The 19,609-nt window shown below is 43.8% G+C and overlaps 1 protein-coding gene across 1 annotated transcript in view; it reads left to right on the top strand.

The window, feature by feature from the left end:
• cdh11 (cadherin 11, type 2, OB-cadherin (osteoblast)) overlaps window positions 1-19,609 on the top strand; it is a 94,904-nt gene that overhangs the window by 72,976 nt on the left and 2,319 nt on the right. Inside the window, 10 exon segments of the mRNA XM_079248477.1 lie at window positions 1,659-1,826; window positions 7,718-7,792; window positions 7,795-7,904; window positions 13,094-13,207; window positions 13,290-13,429; window positions 13,680-13,813; window positions 15,637-15,758; window positions 15,874-15,991; window positions 18,017-18,268; window positions 19,236-19,387. Coding sequence (XP_079104603.1) covers window positions 1,659-1,826; window positions 7,718-7,792; window positions 7,795-7,904; window positions 13,094-13,207; window positions 13,290-13,429; window positions 13,680-13,813; window positions 15,637-15,758; window positions 15,874-15,991; window positions 18,017-18,268; window positions 19,236-19,387 — 1,385 coding nt within the window.

The raw sequence follows: 19,609 nt of genomic DNA, 5'->3' as shown, positions 1-19,609 counted from the left end.
GGCAAATCATTTCCAATGAAACTGCTGAAGAAAAGAAGGCATGGGTGTAAAAAAAAAAAAGAGAGAAGAAGAAGAAGAGGTCCCAGAGGGACTTTCAGCTGGGTCCCTGCAGAGCACAGGCATCATATCTGGGTTTGCATTCAAAGAAGAAATTAGATGCAAGGAGAGAAGTTAGGGCAGACACGGAGTCGTGTTAGGTCAGAGGGGGCGAGAAAGGACTTCCAGCAAGAGGTTCGGGGAGAAAATTTGCTTCAGAAGGAGTGAGCTCATGGAAAGAGAGTGGTTAGGGCACTGGGAGCCAGAGAGATTTGAGCAGAGTAAATCTGACTAATCAAACCAGTGTTGGGTATTTGACTGGCTCAAATCCAGAGCTCACATTTCTAATTGGTTTGGAGATTATCAGCTTTTCATGCTGTCACACACATATATGCACACACACTTGGTATAATATGACAGCAAGCCTCGGCGACACTGCAGCCAGACGGGGAGGAGTTGGGGGGGGAGTGGCGGGTGATGATTAAAACAGACAGAAAAGATTACTGGTGCTTGAAATAGATGAAAATGAGACTTCGGAGATGTTGAACTACAGTTTGTATTTCTGTGAAAGATTAAAAACGATGTTTTTCTTCCAAATGAAATATTACTAAATAGTGTTTAAATCCTCGCAGGAGAAAGAACTGAAATAAAAGATCTAATCATGACTTGCAGGATTAAAACTGTGCATTACACTGTGTGAGAGCAACATGAACAAATGTTTAGTACATTTTCCCAGCTATGCATTTCACAACTTACATGAGCTCCGTTGTGATGCACACTCTGCTGTTCTGCAGAGAGCCTCCAGCTCCGCTGGCCGACAAACGGCCAGAACCACGAAGCGAACATGTTCGTAGAGAGCATCAGTCTGTGTCGGGATGTTTGAAATCGCAGCAACGGCTAGACACCATGATGAATTCACAGCTGTTAGTCCAACAAATTATTTCAGAGCATGGATCCCTGGATGAGTTATCGCTCCCTGCTGCCCCCCCACCAGTGCCTCTGGTAACCCAACACACCTCTAGTTAACATAAACTGGGTGATGAGATGATGATCAGCTATTTTAACCTCAGTACATCTCCTGGTGGTGGAGTGAGGGTCAGGATCCCCCCCCCCCCCCCCCCCCCAGGAGTCTAAATGATATTTAAAGTAAAATAGAAAGAAGAAAAGTATTTGAACGTAGTCAGTTGTTTGCTGTAAAACGTCCCACCTGTTGTGCAAAACGAAGAGCCCGTTACGTGCACGCTGTCAGGACGGCGGTGAAGGCGTGGACCCAAACGCAGAGACGAGAGAACAGGGATGTAGGTTCAAGATTAATTTAATTAGACAGAGGAACTCAGGAAACAAACAAAATGATCCAGCAACCAAGACCTGAAACTGAGGGGTATAAATCCACTGGGGAACCAAACAAGAAACAGGTGTAGTGAATGAACTAAAACAAGACCAGGTGAACTACAACAGGAACTCAATAAACCTAAACAACAAACAAGAAAACCAAACAGGAAAAACTACAAAATAAAACAGGAAACCTGAAACTAAGGCACAAAAACCATGACAGCTTTAGTGTTCATAAAAACACCATGAAAGTTTAAAGCCATCAGCTGATCCGTCGTGTTTCTCCTCAGGTATCATTCGCACCGCGCTGCCAAACATGGACCGAGAAGCTCGGCAGGAGTACGACGTCGTCATCCAGGCCAAAGACATGGGGGGTCACATGGGTGGGCTGTCAGGCACCACGGAGGTTAAAATCACCCTGACAGACGTCAACGACAACCCTCCAAAGTTCCCACAGAGTGAGTAAACACCTATACTGTAATTATTGCTCTATAACACGTATGTGTCATGTGGCTCTGGTGACATTTCCACCAGAGGCGGGAAACCGTCAGACATTTTACTGAACAGCACAGCAGCTGTTGGAACCCCCAGCTTGCAGCTTCCTATCCTCTTTCTGCATCATGTGTGATGTAAGTCGATGCATTTCATGTGCATCACACAGAAAACACGGAACTCATTTATTCTACACACAGTCAAAGTTATGGAGATAAAAAAAGACAACTTACTTTTTTAAATACCAAAGTTACAGTTTTTTTTTTCTCTTCTGTATTTTCTGTTTTTCCATTTCCAGTCTTTGCATCTAGCATACGCTACACCTGCTCTTCTCTCTGTCCTTTTCCTCGTACCCCCCCTCCCCCTCCTCTGAGCAGAGGGACTCCTGGCAGAGATTCAGCTGAGTAGCTGCAGGAATGGATGGAGAGACGATAGAGGGAGAAAAGAAGAGATGAGGGATCAGGATTTAGCCTGTGGAGAAGCTGAATAGGCGAGAAAAGAGAGAAACATGAGCAGAAGCAGGACGGGAACAAATGCAAAAGACAGGGAGATGCAGAGACAGTCTGTCAAAGCCATCACTCCACATGACGGCTTTTCATTGTGTTGCAGTGCAAAGTGAAAGTCTGATCCTGTGGGCCACAACAAGGTTTTTTTTTGTCTGGCTTCAAAATGCAAGTTCTCTGAAGTTTCCAGTTTGACGTATCTGCATTTTTCATAGCGCCATGTTTTCCAACACGATGACAGATTGCACAAACTTGAAGCATGTGCTAAAACCCAGCAAGCATGAGACCACATCTCCAGAGTGGGAGATGGATGAAAGCCGGCGTCGAAGAATTTAGTGGCAAAATTCCAAACAAAAGTAGCCGTCTGCAGATTTTCATGCTACTTCATTACTTTGGATAACCTTTTGATCATTTAAGCTTCTTATGACCTCCCCAGCAGCAAACACAGTGTTTTATCAGCCATGCAACATTGTGCTTATCGGGCCTTATCAGAACCTCGGTCTTCCTTCACAGCAGGTGGGAGTGATGAGAAGCAGACACAGACTCCAGAAGCAGGCTGAGATCCCTGCTTGGACAAGCTGCTTTGGTTGAAAACTGCAGGTTTAGTCAAGCAGATATGCTTCTGTAGGGTCGGGACTCCAATAAGCCTGCGTCACTATTATCACATCAGATGTAAATCGGGTTGAAAACAAGATAAAAGGACAAAGTATGTTTTAAAACCAAACATTATCCAGCATATGTGCTTACAAAGCACCTCCTTGCATAACATCTGAATCCTGTCTGTGCATCGCCGGCAGAACAACACGGCAATATGCCGGAGAAGTGGACACCCCTGTTCAAAAAAATAAGTAGAAGCAGCACAACCACCTGCATGAAAAGTCTCCCAGATGGCGTGAATGAGGACAGTGATTACTTATTTAATAGCTGGGCAGAATGAGGGAGAGAAGAGACGGGAAAACATGGAAAATGACAAGCGTGCGAGGAAATAAAACCAGACAAACGACCTGGATTTAATGCTCTCCATCATCGTGTCACGTTTTCCTTTACATAACATCTCCAAGCTTTCTGACTTATGGTGCTGATAATATGGCCAGAATGGTCCTCAGGTGTGTTCAGAATGAGACAAACAAGGTGCTTTTTTCACAGACAGACAAGCTGAAAACATTTCATGTGGTTGTCGCTGCAACTGGAGCTTAAAAAACAAGAAACTCAGAGAGAGAAGGAAGAAAAAGTAAAACATATGCTGTGTACGCCACACCTCCACTCTCATTTCTGCCTTCCAGAAGATTTTCAGCTTTTATTCACTCCAAGGCTTCATCTCTTTTTTTCTGTCCCTGAAAATTTCTCCCATGAACCTCATTATCAAGCAGCTTTCATTTACGTCCTGAAAATGCATCAGAGTCTCGACCAGAGTTCGTTGGAACTGAAAGAAAGCGGGGAAGGAATAGAAGGAAGGGAAGATAACTCCGACTTCAGTCTCTATCAGGCTGACATGACAGATGTTTGCATTAAATACCGTTAATATATGTCAGCTTCAAAGCTAACTCCTCGTTCCTGCTCAAACACAAACAGTGAGGAACAAAGATGATAAAATTCAGTTTGAGACGGTTATCATCTTCTGGTTGATGCCTACAGGCTGCTATTAGACATTTCATTTCTCTGACCTGGAGGACTGCCGTTACAGATCTGTCTGTCTTCATGAAGCGCAGCAGAATCAGTCGGTAAAAAACACCTCCATGACTTCATCTGACACGTTTAATTAGAAGATTTCTCCCAAGTTTATGTTATTTGTTGTAAAAGACAAAAAGGGGGAAAAAGACAATAAATCTTTATTCTAAGGTATAATTTATTACCTCATCTTTTTTCATCTTTCTGTAGCGTGAAAAGGTTTTCTAGAAGTAATTTTATGCTCTGTAAATTCTGGCAACAGAAACATTTCAGTCTACAGCTATGTGCTTACACTTAATGCAAATTAATTACAGTAGAATAAAACTGTTTATAATTTATTGGCTCAGTTTGAGACTCGTGCCAGCTCCACCACTGATGCTTGAGAGGAACAAACATCCAAACTGCAAAACATGAACCAAACTGTACAGAAGAAAGGAAAAATTAATACAGAACAAAAAAGGTCTCTCACAAGTTTGTAACTTTGTAACGACCCCCCGACCCCGACACGACAACTGAATTGTGCGGTGCGGGTCGTCCTGCAGCCATCATCTAAGGATGAAACAATGAGGAGCCGTGCATTAGACGATTATAATGTACGACTCAGAGTCTAGAACACCACGACGCGCACGGATCCAAGTTGTTTAATCTACTTATACCCACAGAGTAAACATTTTATAACAAATGTTTATTTGTTTTTCACAAAACTTGCTAAATACGCTGAAGTAGAGGAAATATTTTATGTTGGTCTCCATGTAGTTTTTATGCTAAATAATTGTTGTGAAGCTACAGCGTGTTTCTCTCATTCACCTGTCAGAAACCAGCTGTTCTAAATCAGTTATTTATTAACGCGTTGCTATGGCGACGCCTGTAATGAAGGGATATTACAGTGATTTAAGCATAGACTGTATATAAAAGATGGGCGGAGTCTCCGTGACGTCACGCGTAGGTTTCTGAAGAGCTGAATTGAAGCTCGGTGGGCGGTTCCTACCATCACCATCTTGGCAGGGTCATGCGTGTCGTCTCATCTGGAAAATACAAATATGGGCAAAGAGATGGAACTGAGAGGGGGGCTGTGAGCATCATGGTGGATGATTCACATCGAGCGAACTGCCTGTAGCTAAGAGTTAACCGAGCTAACCCGGAGATAACAGGAGCCAACCAGCTAATGGAGGTAAGCGGGCTAAAGCTAAGTCATGTTGTTAACCGGCTAAAAACCGCGGTTGTTCTACGTTCTTCTGACTTGAAGCGGGAGATCGGGTACCTGTCAATCAAAAGGACACGCCCCTAAATAATGTCAAGATTGAATTACTTTCCTGCCCTATTAAACCTAAAATAGATTTTTGTACCAGGCTGTAAACATGTTTATTTCTGCTGTGAAGTTGGCCTTTTTAACACGGGAGTCTATTGGGGATTCGTACTTTTAGAGCCCCTGGTGGATGAAGGGGGAACTGCTGTTTTATGCATTTCCACATAGGTTTCACTTTTAACCGCTGAAGGGTGCCGCTTGGGTTTAACCGCCAAACTACATGTGCATATATACTACAATACTGCAGCCAGGTGAATTACATTTATCACTGACCATAGTATAACTGTGACAAAGTGGCCTTGTCAAATAAAGACACAGATTTATTTTAGTCATTTATGTTTTAAAAAAATAAAGGTTTTAATTTCACAGCTTAATTTAACAACCTTGGTTAAAATCCTAAATTTCTTCTGTAATTATTGTATTATTCTGTAATTTCATAACATTTAAACACTGATAAATGGATAAAATCCCAAAGCATCATGTCAAAAAGATAAAGCATGTGTGTGTCACCAATACGACGGATAGGAATTACAAGCGTGATCTTCGGCCATGTTCTGCATCTTTTCAAGAATGAAACGTGCTTCAGAAAACTGGGAGTTCAAGGCACGTCAGAGTCACTGAATATGTGTTGTTAATAGTTTTATGTTTGGCTCAGGAAGATGGAGTGGTCGTCCTTCAGCTGAAAAGGTTGCTCGATCGATCCCCAACATTCCCACTTCACTTGTCAGAATCACTTTGGTCAATCACTGTTCCCCAAAACTGGCTCCTCCTGCACATTTCAAGTAACTTTGGAGAAAGTTTCAGCAGATAAATGTAATATGGTGTAATGTAGGACTCTGACACAAAGCCAGGCTTAAAATAAGATGCTTATCGGGTAGATTTTCCGCTTCTATGACAGATATATTTACTGGTTTTATGAGTTCTTCTCCGCCTGCTTCCTTCCTTGTGGATCTAAACACACATGTCTATTTATGTAAAAAAAAAAAACAAAAAAAAAACTAATGAGTTTCTGGCTCAACTTTCTCAAATGCACCACTAACTTTTTTCCAGTGATGACCCCCGTGATGAAACACACATCATCTTCCTCTGTGGTCTTTTAATGTAAATGTACATTTCCTGTATGGGAGTGTTTCTTTCTGCCTGCAGCCAGGTACGCCGAGCTGCCCGTGTGCTCTGTCATACAATGTTTAACTCAGCTGCCAGAAGCCACTGAAGTTAAGCTACTTAGCAAAAGCAAGAATATGACAGGAGCAGAGCGGGAGGAAAAGGGCAAAGGGTGGGGGGGGGGGGGGGTGGGGGGGGGGGGGGGGGGGGGGGGGGGGGGGGGGGGGGGGGGGGGGGGGGGGGGGGGCTGGCATAAAATGAGCTTTCATCCAGAATGGGGACAGAGAAGAGGGGAGACAGGCAGGCATGAGAGAAATAGGGCAGCAGGGGGAGGAGAGATGAGGATGACGGAAAATATTTGTGGGGATGGAGATGGGAGACGGAGGGGAGGAACTGCAGGGCAGGAGAGGCGTCAGAGGAAGAAGTCACACGGTATGAAGGCAGGTACAGGGATGAGGATGCATGAAAGATGGGCGGGATTTGTTGAGGATCGATGGAGAGGCAGTGAAGAAAAAGTAAAGAGCCGGAGGGTAGCCGGGGGGTTCAGCGGGAAGGGTCCAGCCCTGTGATTCGCTCTCCTGTTCCACCTGCGTCTGCTCAGACGCCACTGAATGAATTTCATGATTCGGTGGGATTGCTACACCTGGATGAGCTGGAGAAGCACGCTAATGGTGCACGAGTCAGAAAATCACGACGTAGTTCTGTGCTGGATGCAGGAATCCAGGAGCGAGAGGAGGCGAGGGATAGCAGAGGAGGAGGAAGGAAACAACAGAAGTGGGAAGATGCAGAGCGGGATGGAGGGAAATAGTTTTCTGACAAAAGGAGCAGAAGAAAGATGAGATGGAATGAGGAGGAAAAGCTCGGGCAGGAATAAGGGAACAGGCGGAAAGAACAGATGAGAAATGGAAAAGGAGAAGGGATAAAAGAAGAGAGTGAGCAGACATATGGTCCCACTGCTCACATTTTCAAAACCAGGTGTCTACACCTTCACCACTCACACACACACACACACACACACACACACACACTTCTGACACTATGGGAGATATTAATATCCTTTGGGGCCATATGAGACAGATGGTATAGTTCATGTTAATCCCTCGCTGCCCTCCAAACTGACCCTGCCTCAGACAGTAAACACAGTGGCAGCCAGCCAGAAATTCTCCAAAGACTTTAGGAGTGTTGAATACTAAAGCGAGCTTCGAGCAGACGTTGACACCGCTGTCACCAAGCAGCCAAGCAAAGCCACGTAAACGTTGTGCTTGTTTCTCTCCAGGTGTGTATTCCATGTCTGTGTCAGAGGACAAAGTACCAGGAGAGGAGGTGGGACGTCTTAAGGCTAAAGACCCTGATCTGGAGACAACGGACTGGTCAACTATCGCTTAATCGATGGCGATGGAATGGGTGTGTTTGAGCTGACGACGAACTCGGAGACAAGAGAAGCTGTTATTAAACTGAAGAAGGTAAGAAGTGAAGGAAGGTTTTATGTTTTGGGGAGGAGGGTGGATGTTCCTCAGTGCCAGGAAATATTCCCCGATGTCTCTCTATGCCTGTGATGGACTGGCGACCTGTCCAGGTGGACCTGCCTGTTGCCCAATGGCTGCTGGGATGGACTCCAGCTTCCCTGGGACCTGAAATGGACTGAATGGTGAAGAAAATGGATGGATGGATGGTCTGTTCTATGTCCCTATTCCTCTGTGTCTTGGTCCAGCTTAGATACCATTAAATCAGTGATCCTAACTCAATATACAAAGACAAGAGGAGCCTGCGCTTCCTCATTCCGACATAGGGCCGGTATATCAGTATATCTGCATATAAATCATAAATAAGTCATAAATCCAGAAGTTCCCAACAGAGTTTACAAGATATGAGAGATGGACTTCTATCCCAGCTAAATTCTGGATCCAGAACAGAAAAAAATAGGAGATTTTTGGAATTTCCCATCACTGCAAGAGAACAAATGTAAATGTAAACATGCAACAAACACCACAATATAGCCAAGCCACTGAGTATTTATGAAATAATGTATAAAATGAACGTAGAACTATAACATATGACATAGATGTGTGACCTACAGGAGGTCTGCATTCTCCTGGGGACTTTTTATGTTCTTATTTCCACGCTTCTGATACTGCTGTGGGAAAATGATTTCAGCTCCTCGCGAGGCAGTTTCCATCGTCTCATGTTGACCTCTCAAGTGATGAAAAGTAACTGGAGGTGTTGTCACCTTGGTCATACCTGGTCAAGTGTGTAAACACCGAGTTGCAGGAGTGTCTGACATGGCCTGAAGCTCTGCGCTTTCAGAACTAGCTCTGATGGAAACATCTCAAATTGCCAGCTCAGAAACGTAGACGAGACGACATTTTCCCAGGGACAAGGCTGCGAGGTTGATCTTAATCAACCCAGACTTGCAACTGGTCGTTTACTGCGTCATGGAAGAGAAAACAAGAAGGAAAATGTCAAGCTTCACGGTGATAAAATGGAAAACAGGGAGGTTTCTTTTTTTGCAGTGTGTGAAACCTTTACAGCTTCTCGTGGTGTTTGATATGAACACCTTCCATGTGTGTGTGTGTGTGTGTGTGTGTGTGTGTGTGTGTGTGTGACTGAACCACAGCTGTGCACGGTGACTGTAAATCACACAGCCTGTCTTAGCACGAACCCGTTCACACACACGATTACTTTTTCTCCTCGTTAGTTATTCTAACATGCAAACACAACCAGTGATCAACTCATTCACTCACACACACAGCCTAAAACACACACACTGCCTTTCATTTCTGCCTCATGAAACACACACACACACACACAGACACGTTGTTGTAAGTGTGGCTGCAGGTCGGGATTACGAGCCGAGTGTTCCAGTGTTCCTCGTGACCTCTGGCTCTTCCAGTTAAAATCTAACAGCCTTCAGAGCCACACGATCAATGTGAAGGAAATAAGAATTAAATTACAGCAACTTATCTTTCTTGTAATGGTCACTCCAGAAATTAAAAGTCAAACTAAAGTTAATCACCGACTTGCTTCCTAAACCAAACCCATTCTGAAAAAGTCATCATTATGCATTTTCCCAACGTTTGATGGAGTTTGTGGTCGGCGGCGTTTCCTGCCCAGACGGCGACGATGCTCATCAGAAGAGCAACCGGCCTTAACCTTCCTCCAATGCGTTTGGAAAATCACCCCCTGTAATAATCAATATGACCCAATTTTCTTTCTCTTTTTCCATTTTAAATGCTAAAAACTGTCTTTGTGAACACTTCTTTGGTTCTGTAAAGTGAGAGAGGAGCAGCGACTGGCTAGGAGCTCTCCCGGCAGCAACGTCGCCATGCAGAAGCAGGAAAAGCAAAACAATGGTGAAATAAAAGATGCTTCTTCCTCTTGCCTGAGCAGCTGCAGTTACAGTGTGTTCAGACCAAACGCGTTTTTGAGTGTCAAGGTCGGCAGGTTTCCATGTAAAGTCTATGGGGAGGCGCGGCAAGGGGGCGTCGAGCTTTCTCGCGTCGCGTTTTGAGCGTTTTGGGCGTCGGCATTCCGTGTGGAACATGCCGAAAATTTAAGAAGTTTTTTAAGCTGTTAAGGATTCCTGTGGTGAAACCAGACCCGGGCTGAGACGCCATTACTCCATGCAATATGTAGGATAACCATTCCTTGCTAAAAAGCTGAATGTTACTGATTTGGCAACGTAGCAGGATACGTTGCCTAGCAACGCTTTGTTTGGGGGCGGCTCTCTGCTGAGTGCGGCTCTCGTTGCATTAACACTGACTATCACTGCCCTACGACAACGTTCTCTAGCTTCATTTATGAAATAAAACCATGTCATCTCTCTACTGCACCGCCATCATTCAGACTGACCGGAAGGAAAGCGCCGCCTCCCTCCTCTCTTTTCCGCCGCGTTTGCCGCTCACTCCAGACACACAAGCGGCAGGCGTGGCAGGAGCGTTGGGAGCGTTTTGGGCGTCGGACACAAAAGTGGCAGTTTAGTGAGCAGCTAAACTGCTCAAAACGTGTTTGGTCTGAACACACTGTAAAGCAGTACAGATAACCAACAACTTACACATTTACTACCTGTAGGAGAGCACGGCGGTGCTGCAAAATCTGGAATCCACATGGTCTATAATCCCTGTGCACGCATGTAACAAGAGCTAATCTGATCATCTGAGATGGAGGACCTCTCCTGGAACATGCAGCCGTGTACGGCGTGTACGGATCACCGAAACAAAACTGCCAATCACAGTAACGACAGCTTTTTATGGGTTTGTGCAAAAAAAAATAAAAGAGAATAAGGAATGTTTTAGTGTTTAGAGAAGCACAGAGGACGTTTCTGCTGTGTTGCTTCTGGTTTAATAATAATTAAACCAGATGACCTCACTGAACAGCTTCATAAGTTCACATTAATAAAAGAAATTCATTATTGCAAAAACATCTGAATATACCAGCAAACTGTGGATTTCCTGAAAAACACTTTACAGGAAATGATTGGATCATTTTATCATCATTTAATCCTTTTATCATGTTTGATGCTGATTTAAAGACAGTAATGTGTGTGTGTGTGTGTGTGTGTGTGTGTGTGGAGGCCTGCTGACTGACACGGAGAGCCGCCACACATCCGCTGTGTGGACTAACAGACTGCTGCTGATTAAACGTGTGCGAGTGCAGACTGAGACACTCACTCTGCAACAGCCACTTCTGCTCCCCTCCATCTGATGACAGCATCTTGACTTGGATGTGTTTGTATGTATGTGTTTGCACAAGTGAAAGAGTGTGTGTATGTGCGAGAGATTATTGGGTCTTGATGCCTCTCGAGGGAAATCAGAACCTTTTGCACCCTGAAGGCAGTGCCACGCAAAATTAAAAGCCAAGTGCATGCATTCACACAAGCCAGAGCCCGTGCACAAACTCACACTCATACACACTTTCAAATCAGCATCAAGAGTAGCCTTCACTAATCTCTATTCTCTCACACTCCTCCTCACAAACACACACACGGGGATGAGCTTTAATCAGCTATTCTCTTTCAACTGTGTCCTGACGAAAGCAGTCCACAGAATATTAAGGAGCTGTGTGTGTGCGCCTGTGTTTGTGTGTGTAACAGAGGGAGAAGGAGGGGCGTTATTGTGAATATTATTATCATTATGGCATCCTGATTAGACAGAGAGAGAGAGAATGAAGAGTTTGGGGATGATGAAGAGGAAATGAAAGAACTGGGTCACCTCTCGTCTCCAACGGTTGCACCGGCATCATCGCATTAAACATGTTTACCTGCAGCTGGATGAGTGTGGAACAATCCACTGGCGCGCCGTGCCGCCTTCTGGCCTTCATGTTGGATCACAGACAGCGCCGTGAGCTCCATTCACAGATACCATCTTGATTGGATTCAGAGTCTTTCATCGACGATAAACAGGATTACTTGCCTCTAAAACAAGCCAGTGGGATGTTGTAGATTTGAGATGTCCCCACTTCTCCGTTCCTACTGAGATGGGAGGTTTGAAATGAAAACATCAACCTTCTGCCACGTTAATGTCACCGTCACACGTAGAGGAGAAGGGTTTTTATCTGGGTTTATGACAAACAATAATACCTAAAAGAGCTATGATTACGGCTACAACTGGGCTGCAGATGAAGTTGCTGCCAAGAGCTCCTGGCAAGACATGATTCATCGTAATCATAGCAGAGAAACTCCTGGGCATGGCATCACACAATAACTGCCCGAACATTTGTTGACTTTAAACTTCTCCCTACTGTGGGATGGATTCTGGACCCTAAGAGGAGAAGCGGATGGAAAGACGGGGATTCATTAGATGCACACTACCCTGCAGAATATTTAGCCGAGGGTCATTGCTTTATAATTGCTTTGTTACTTTTTTATAAGGCTAAATGGAAATGTGATGTGAGAGGAAAATTTGTACATTTGGCACAGAATTGGAAACCCTTAAGCACACAAGTGAATCAATTCAGTATCAAGGCTATTACAAGAGAGTTGGTTCTCTCCTAATGCAAAGTAAATGAACTGATGCTTAGTTAAATGTGACTGAATTTAATCTATTTTACACTGACATATTGAAGTTCTGTGCCTGGGATATTAAATAAAAATCTATTATTAATCTACCTGCTCCCTTTGTTAAGGTGTAGCACGGGAAATATTGCAGAGCTCGATTGGCACACAGCTTGTGGTCTTGTTTCTTCTCTTCGTCTTCATCTTGTGACTGAAAGCACTTTCTATTCCCTATTATCATGTGGTGTCCCAGACTCCCAAACCTCATCCTGGCTCATTAGAAACAGACCGGCCTTGTTTTCATCTGATGATGAAAGCAGCAAGAACAGAAACAGCCAAATGATTCATTCACATCCAAAAATAATCATATCATATCATGCCATATCATGCAACACAAAAGATCTTGAAATTAAAGTCTGTATATGTGGGGACTAATGGTTCAGCTGGTTTGCAGCAGTAGTGGTTGTAGCATGACTGCTGGGTTGCTTTAACTCATTCATGTGGCAACAGCGCCCCCTACCAGAGGAGGGTAGCAGAGCACGGGTCGCTCATGCGTTTCATCCAACCAGTCAGCCTCTGCAGGGAAGGACAGTATTTACATGCACAGAAAAAGCCTTTATTGTGTCTCAAACACTGCTCGTGTCTGTGCTGTGTGTCTTTCAGCAAGTGGACTTTGAGACAAAGAGATCGTACACTTTGAAGGTGGAGGGCTCCAACCCACACATTGACTCTCAGTTCCTGGCCTGGGGGCCGTACAAAGACGAAGCCACGATCAAGGTACGTATGAGGTGTTTCTGTTCGCATGTGACAACAGATCTACGTGGCATTTGACTGCATGTGTGTTTACGTTTGTGCGTAGATATCGGTGGAGGACGCAGACGAGCCTCCTGTGTTCGTAGCTCCCAGTTACACCTTTGAGGTGGAGGAGAACGCACCCCGAGGCACGGCGGTGGGACGAGTTCATGCCAAGGACACCGATGTCGCCAACAATCCTGTCAGGTAACGCAGATGTGTGTGTGTGTGTGTGTGTGTGTGTGTGTGTGGTTTCTCACCAGAATAATGGATGGACTGAATACTTTCAGGGACTTCCAACACAGTTTATGTCAGAACTGTAGAATAAGTCAGTATTTTCCTTTTCCTGATTCACAGAGATGCAAAAAATTTCTGCACAAAAAGCTACAGGAGGTACGAGATGTTCAAGGATAACTCTGTTCACGTTGAAGTGCATGTGTGTGACTTCTCTGTGTAGGTATATGATCCCTCGCTACACCGACGTAGAACAGTTCTTCAGCATTTCAGAGGACGGCATGATAACCACGACCAGACCTCTGGACAGAGAAACACAGGCCTGGCACAACATTTCTGTGTCAGCCATAGAGATCGGTATGTCTCACACTAATCATACACACCCTGACCCTGACATGTGGCTCTCTCCTTAAAGTGTTTTTATTCTAATAAAAGCTACAAACACACAAGGCTGCGATGGCTTATCAAGCATAAAACAAGACCTTTCCTCTCGTATCAACACTCAGGCTGACTGCGTTTGAAAGTTAAGCGGTGCGACGACGAGGAGGCTGTCAGGGTGGATTTACCTCTTTCCCACACCGTCACTCAGTCAATGAGCACAACTCTGCCCAGTTTGGGGCTTACCTGTTGTGTGATTTGTGTTTACTGAAACATTCCTCCTCATTCATTCTCCAGTACGTCGTCAGAGAGAGAGGCAAAGTCAGACATGAAGTAACAGATGGACAACTCCCAAATAGCCACCAGGCTACGCGTTTGCTGGCACCCGAAGCTTAAAGTGTCATTCTGCAGTGTTGGGTACATTCCAGGACATATTTTGTGTAGACCTTAAGTGAATTCAAGCAGCTGGCTTGAATGTAATCCTTCCAGGTGGAAAAAAAGCAACATTTGGGTATGAATGTCAGTGCAGAGCTCAGAGACATGTATATAAAAGAGATATTTTTAGGTTAAGCCAAGAAGGGAATTATGCCACGCAGACTACTTTACAGTGAATTTGTAGAGGTGATATTCATATCCAGCCGTACCTACTGATGGTGATATGAGATCTAGATTTAGTGCATCTAGATGCAGATGACTCCACGTAGCTTCCTGTGAAACTTTGGCCAGAAGGAAAAACAAAAGCCTTGTTGCGTTGACAAAAGGCTACTAATAGAGGTTAGCTCTGTGTGCGTTTAAGGTGGCAAGAAAAGAAACAAAAGCCGCTTCTGATGCCTAACTCATATATCTACCCACTGCTTGCTTTAATGTAAATATTTAGAGAGCACGTCAAAGTGGTTAGATTATACGTTTTCTTTTAATGAGTATGTATTTATACAGCTTTGACAGGCTTCATCTGTAACGCCGTAAGAGAGAGAAGTGGAAAAGTACAAGTTATCTGCTAACTACACAAAAAGAGTGGGCACAGAAAAGGGGAAGAGCAGTCACCCCACAGCCCATCCAGAACTTTTCCCTCCATGGTTTTAGGTCCAGAAACCCCTCGCGGTCCACAGCGGCCCCACCCTGGTATTCTGTGGTTGGGGCTGAAGCTAGCAGAGCGCCGCGTGGTTTCACTGTGGCGTGCTAGACGCCAGACAGACAGATGGAAACGGGCTGGCCGCCCACAAAGCTAGAGCCACTGCAGGCTATGCTAAGCGGTTGCAGACCCTGGGAAGCTAAATAAATGCCTGCTAATGACAGGGTGGTGGAGAAATTACACCGACTACAGCAGCAAATATGCAAGGCGCTGCAGCAGAGACATGGAGGATCTCTTTTTTAAACGTATAAAGATCAGAAGATAAATAAAGATGCTGTTTTTCAGTTCTTTAGATCACTGAGTCATAATATTTGCTTTATGCTAATCTGCAGCAGGCGTAATATTTGTCACTTTTTGCATATCAGAGTGGTGGCGTACAGGAAGAATTAGCTGGGGGGCCGCTTGACGGCGTTGTTTCATGTCATCATAAACACGTCTGTAGTTTTTGCCAATGAAAACAACAAATAGTTGGCTGAAAGTCAAACTGACGGGCAGCTTTGCTTGAAAATAAAAGCAGCTTCTTGTTCACTTAAAGCCAAAAAGGACATTTAAATCCAGATGCAGAGGCGATTGCAAATCTATGTAAAAGACCAAGTCTGGCTTTCTGGTTCAAGCGTCTGTTAGCAGCTGGAAAGCTCATCCTGTCACGCTACGCTGTGTGCACATGCAGGAGGCCACCACCAGGACACCAAGGTACGCGTTAACATCAAAGTGAAAGACGTCAACGACAACCCCCCTGAGTTTGCAAGCAACAACGAAGTCCTCATGTGTGAAACTGTAACACCGGGGAGGGTAAGTCTGTCTGCGTCCGACAACATGTCAGCATCTGAAAACCCAGAAACCTCCCAGAACCAGAGCTTTGGATCACCGTGTGCTCGGCTAACCCCTGTTTTTACGTGTGATGCAGATTATTGAAAGAGTGAGTGCAGTGGACAAAGACGAGATGACTGACAGGCAATACTTCACGTACAGCCTCGCTCCAGAGGTCGCACACAACCAGAACTTCTCCCTTAAAAGCAACAGAGGTAGGAGCCTTGCTTTTCTCTATCCTTTCTTTTCTTTCTTTCTCTCTTCATCCTTTTCTGCAGCCAGTTTCTGTGTTTCTTCATTTGCAGCCTCTTACCCCCCCCTCGCTCAGATTAGATCAAAGCATAGCCAGATGGAGGCTTACGGTACCTTGTAGAAATCAGCAGGTGCTCGGAATCTTTCTCACACACTCACACATGCACACACGTCCTGCGGGCTGTATTAATTGCAATGGGGTCTCCATCCGTCTGTACATATATCTTGGGGGGGGGAGTGATTGAATTAAGTTTTGTGAGTGCTGGGAGGAACGGCAGTAAGATGAAGTAGAACAGTAGAATCCAGAGAGAGGGTCGAAAAGGAAAAACTGGAATTGTTTTAACGTGCCGTTCATCTCATCAATAAATCCCTTATGGAACACGTCATCAATAACATCCATGTAAAACTGACAGAACACTGACAGAACAACGCAGCTGAGCTGAGCTGAGCACACACACACATACACACACACTGCCAGGAGGCTTGTAGCAACAAGCGACGGAGACATGAGCAGATGCAGGTGGAGTTGATTTCAACCTGGAATCCAGATTACGCCGTTAGATCCCAGGTTCAGAGTCAGGACATCATTTTCACAACTATATAGCCGACATTTATCAATTCAATTTGGAATTTTTACCAGGAATGTAAAAATTAAATCATTAATGCAGAGATGAATCTGTGAAATAACCATCTTAATATTTAATGTGTAAACAGCAAAGTTACTGTATAATATAAATATAGAACATATTAAACATCTGAATGACTTTATCCTCACAAGAGAAGCTGATTTTGCTCATGTTGCAGTTAATCAAATACCCTAAATATTATAAAAATGAGTCTTTTTCAAAGTACAATGTGTTTTTTAAAGCTGTAATATCAATAGTATATATAAATATAATATAATAAACATATCATATCATATAAACAGACTGTAGATGTATGTTTAGTGTAAACTTACATTATAAATCTGTTATTGTAAACACATAAAATTGACACGTTTAAAGGAAATTTGTCATTTTGCATAAAAACAGAAAAAAAATCTATCACAGTTTCACTTAAAAGTTTTTTTAAAAGAAGAAATTCATAAATTCAAGTTTGACTCCAGTAATCTCTCATTTGACTGTGAATCTATTTACACTTTACATGAATACATACTAAATAGTGTTGATCTAGAAGGTCAAGGTGTGGACAGGTCCAAGTCCCTGGACTGAGCAAGGCCCTGCCTGCATTTATAATTCATTTAGCTGTTAACATACATGCCAACATATTCAATAAATCATTAAAAATACAGAAATAAAAATGAAACCGTGAAATTTTAAACTGTATTTCTATCATAGAATTCTACTAGAACATTTTTTAACCGTATCTTTCTGATGTCCCAAATGCCAGAATATTATCTACAGGTTGAGTTTTTACAGTGTAGCTTTAATGTCATCCTTTGTTAGTTAAATGATTCTACACTTTGTTTAAAGTCGCTTCTGAATTTTTCACTTGCATGCTTCTAAAATGCCTTTCAGATTCCTCATAATATTCTTTGTTGGCAATAAAGTTAATACTAAATGTGAGATGAACTCATTGGATGGAGAGAACCAAAGAATAATAAGATAAAGAAGAAAAAGGGGGGAGCAGAGAGGATGTACAAAGGCAAAGCAAGCCCACATTTTCTGATTGTAACGATGCTTCTCACTACATTTCCTATTTAGCTGATGAATGGAGCCACTATGGTGGAGAAATTTAATGTCAGTCACACTTCAGCGGCAGCTGTGTGAGTGTGTATGACCCTGAGTGAGTGTGGACGGAATTTAAACAAAAATCTGCGTGTGAATTGCTAACAAACCCAGAATTAGTGCTTTTTTTTTTTCCTTCTACATGCGTGCGATGCTTTAATGCGACGCCCACAAACTCCTCAACCTTTCGCAGTTAGAAAATAATGGAACAATTTGTTCTCCCTGCCAAGCATCATATTTCTCTTCTCGCTCTCTCTGCAGATGGGACCGCCGGTATCTACGTTATCCGCAAAGGATTTAGCCGCCTCACCCAGGACGTTTACTACCTTCCCATTGAGATCAATGACAACGGCTTCCCTTCTCTGAGCAGCACCAACACCCTGACCATCAGGGTCTGCTCCTGTGACAGCAAAGACACCATCCTGTCCTGTAATGTGGAGCCTTACGTCCTACCAGCTGGTCTCAGCACTGGAGCTCTGATAGCCATACTGGCCTGTATCGTCATTTTACTTGGTGAGCAGCAAAATAAAAACCATGTTTCTGATGAGATCCTGATTTATCAGCATGATTATCATTGTTTTAGAGCCTGTTTTTGTCATTTTTATTAATATTTTCAACAATGGAGCGGAGTTTCCCTTGGAACACCTTCTACCCCCCCCCCCCCCCCCCCCCCCCCCCCACCCAACCAACACATTACAGATCTACATTTTTAGTGTCAAGGAAATGAGCCAACAAGGAAGGATTAAATAGTAAACTAGTCAGACAGCATTAAGAAGCCCCATCTATTCCTCTTAACCAGTTTTGAATAGTAGACGAACTAGCATGGTTAATTCTAGCTGAAGATAATTCCAGGTACAAAATATCCGACAGGGTGTACAACAGATGTTTTATTGGGAGGTCATTGGGAGGCAGCCACCTCTGGACGATGAATTTTTTAGCTGCAGTCATGCAAGCCAACGACAATTTACGTTGTTTCTGCTTGATTGGGAATCTTGAATTGTCCAAGATAAGAAGCAATGCAGGGTCCATGGGGAAGTTGGGAAACAAGGTCTACTACCTTACTCCAAAACAAAAGTACTTCTGGGCAGCCCCACAGAGAATGTAATAAAGTACCAACCAACCCAACAACTGCACCAGTTGTAGAGCGTGTTTATGGACAGACGCCGACATGCCAGGTAAATGTTTTGGTGGAATATCTGGATAAATTCCTTCGTCTGGTTTAAACTTCTTCCTGGAAATAAAAACCTTTACATGCACAGCACTGCCTCTGCGAGGTTTAAAAAGCCTCATGGGCTGAAAAGCCCCAACAAAGTGCCAAATGTTTACAGCTAAATAATGACTAAATAAACTACAAGGTGCAGCCGCGCTTCTAAATGAGCTAACATGCATGTTTATCGCCTCGTACGCACTTTCCTGCTTTAGAGATGCAAGGGAACTGGGATTATTCAGTAAATGTTGATGTTTTCTGGTCTTTTTGCAGCTATAGTTGTTCTGTTTGTTGCACTGAGGCGTCAGAAGAAAGAACCCTTGATAGTGTTTGAGGAGGAGGACATCAGGGAGAACATCATCACTTACGACGACGAGGGCGGTGGCGAGGAGGACACCGAGGCTTTCGACATCGCGACGCTGCAGGTAATAACGTCGTCGCTCATAAATATCTTCACAATGAAGATATTTTGGAATTCTGTGTTGATTTTCTGCGTGATTAAAGGATGGATATCCCAGTTGTGTTTCCTGTCAATATTTAAACGTGGTGCTTTTTATCTGCCGGCAAATAAAATCAAATCCGCTTCATCTCTGGTTATTTGACGGCTTTACTTCCAGCCTCGTCTGACTGTTTTCTCTCTCTGCTCA

Source organism: Telmatherina bonti, assembly GCF_933228915.1.
Source record: "Telmatherina bonti genome assembly, chromosome: 11".
In the NCBI taxonomy this organism is placed as follows: Eukaryota; Metazoa; Chordata; class Actinopteri; order Atheriniformes; family Telmatherinidae; genus Telmatherina; species Telmatherina bonti.
The sequence above is the reverse complement of the archived record's forward strand: the minus strand, read 5'-3'. Positions and strand labels throughout refer to the sequence as shown.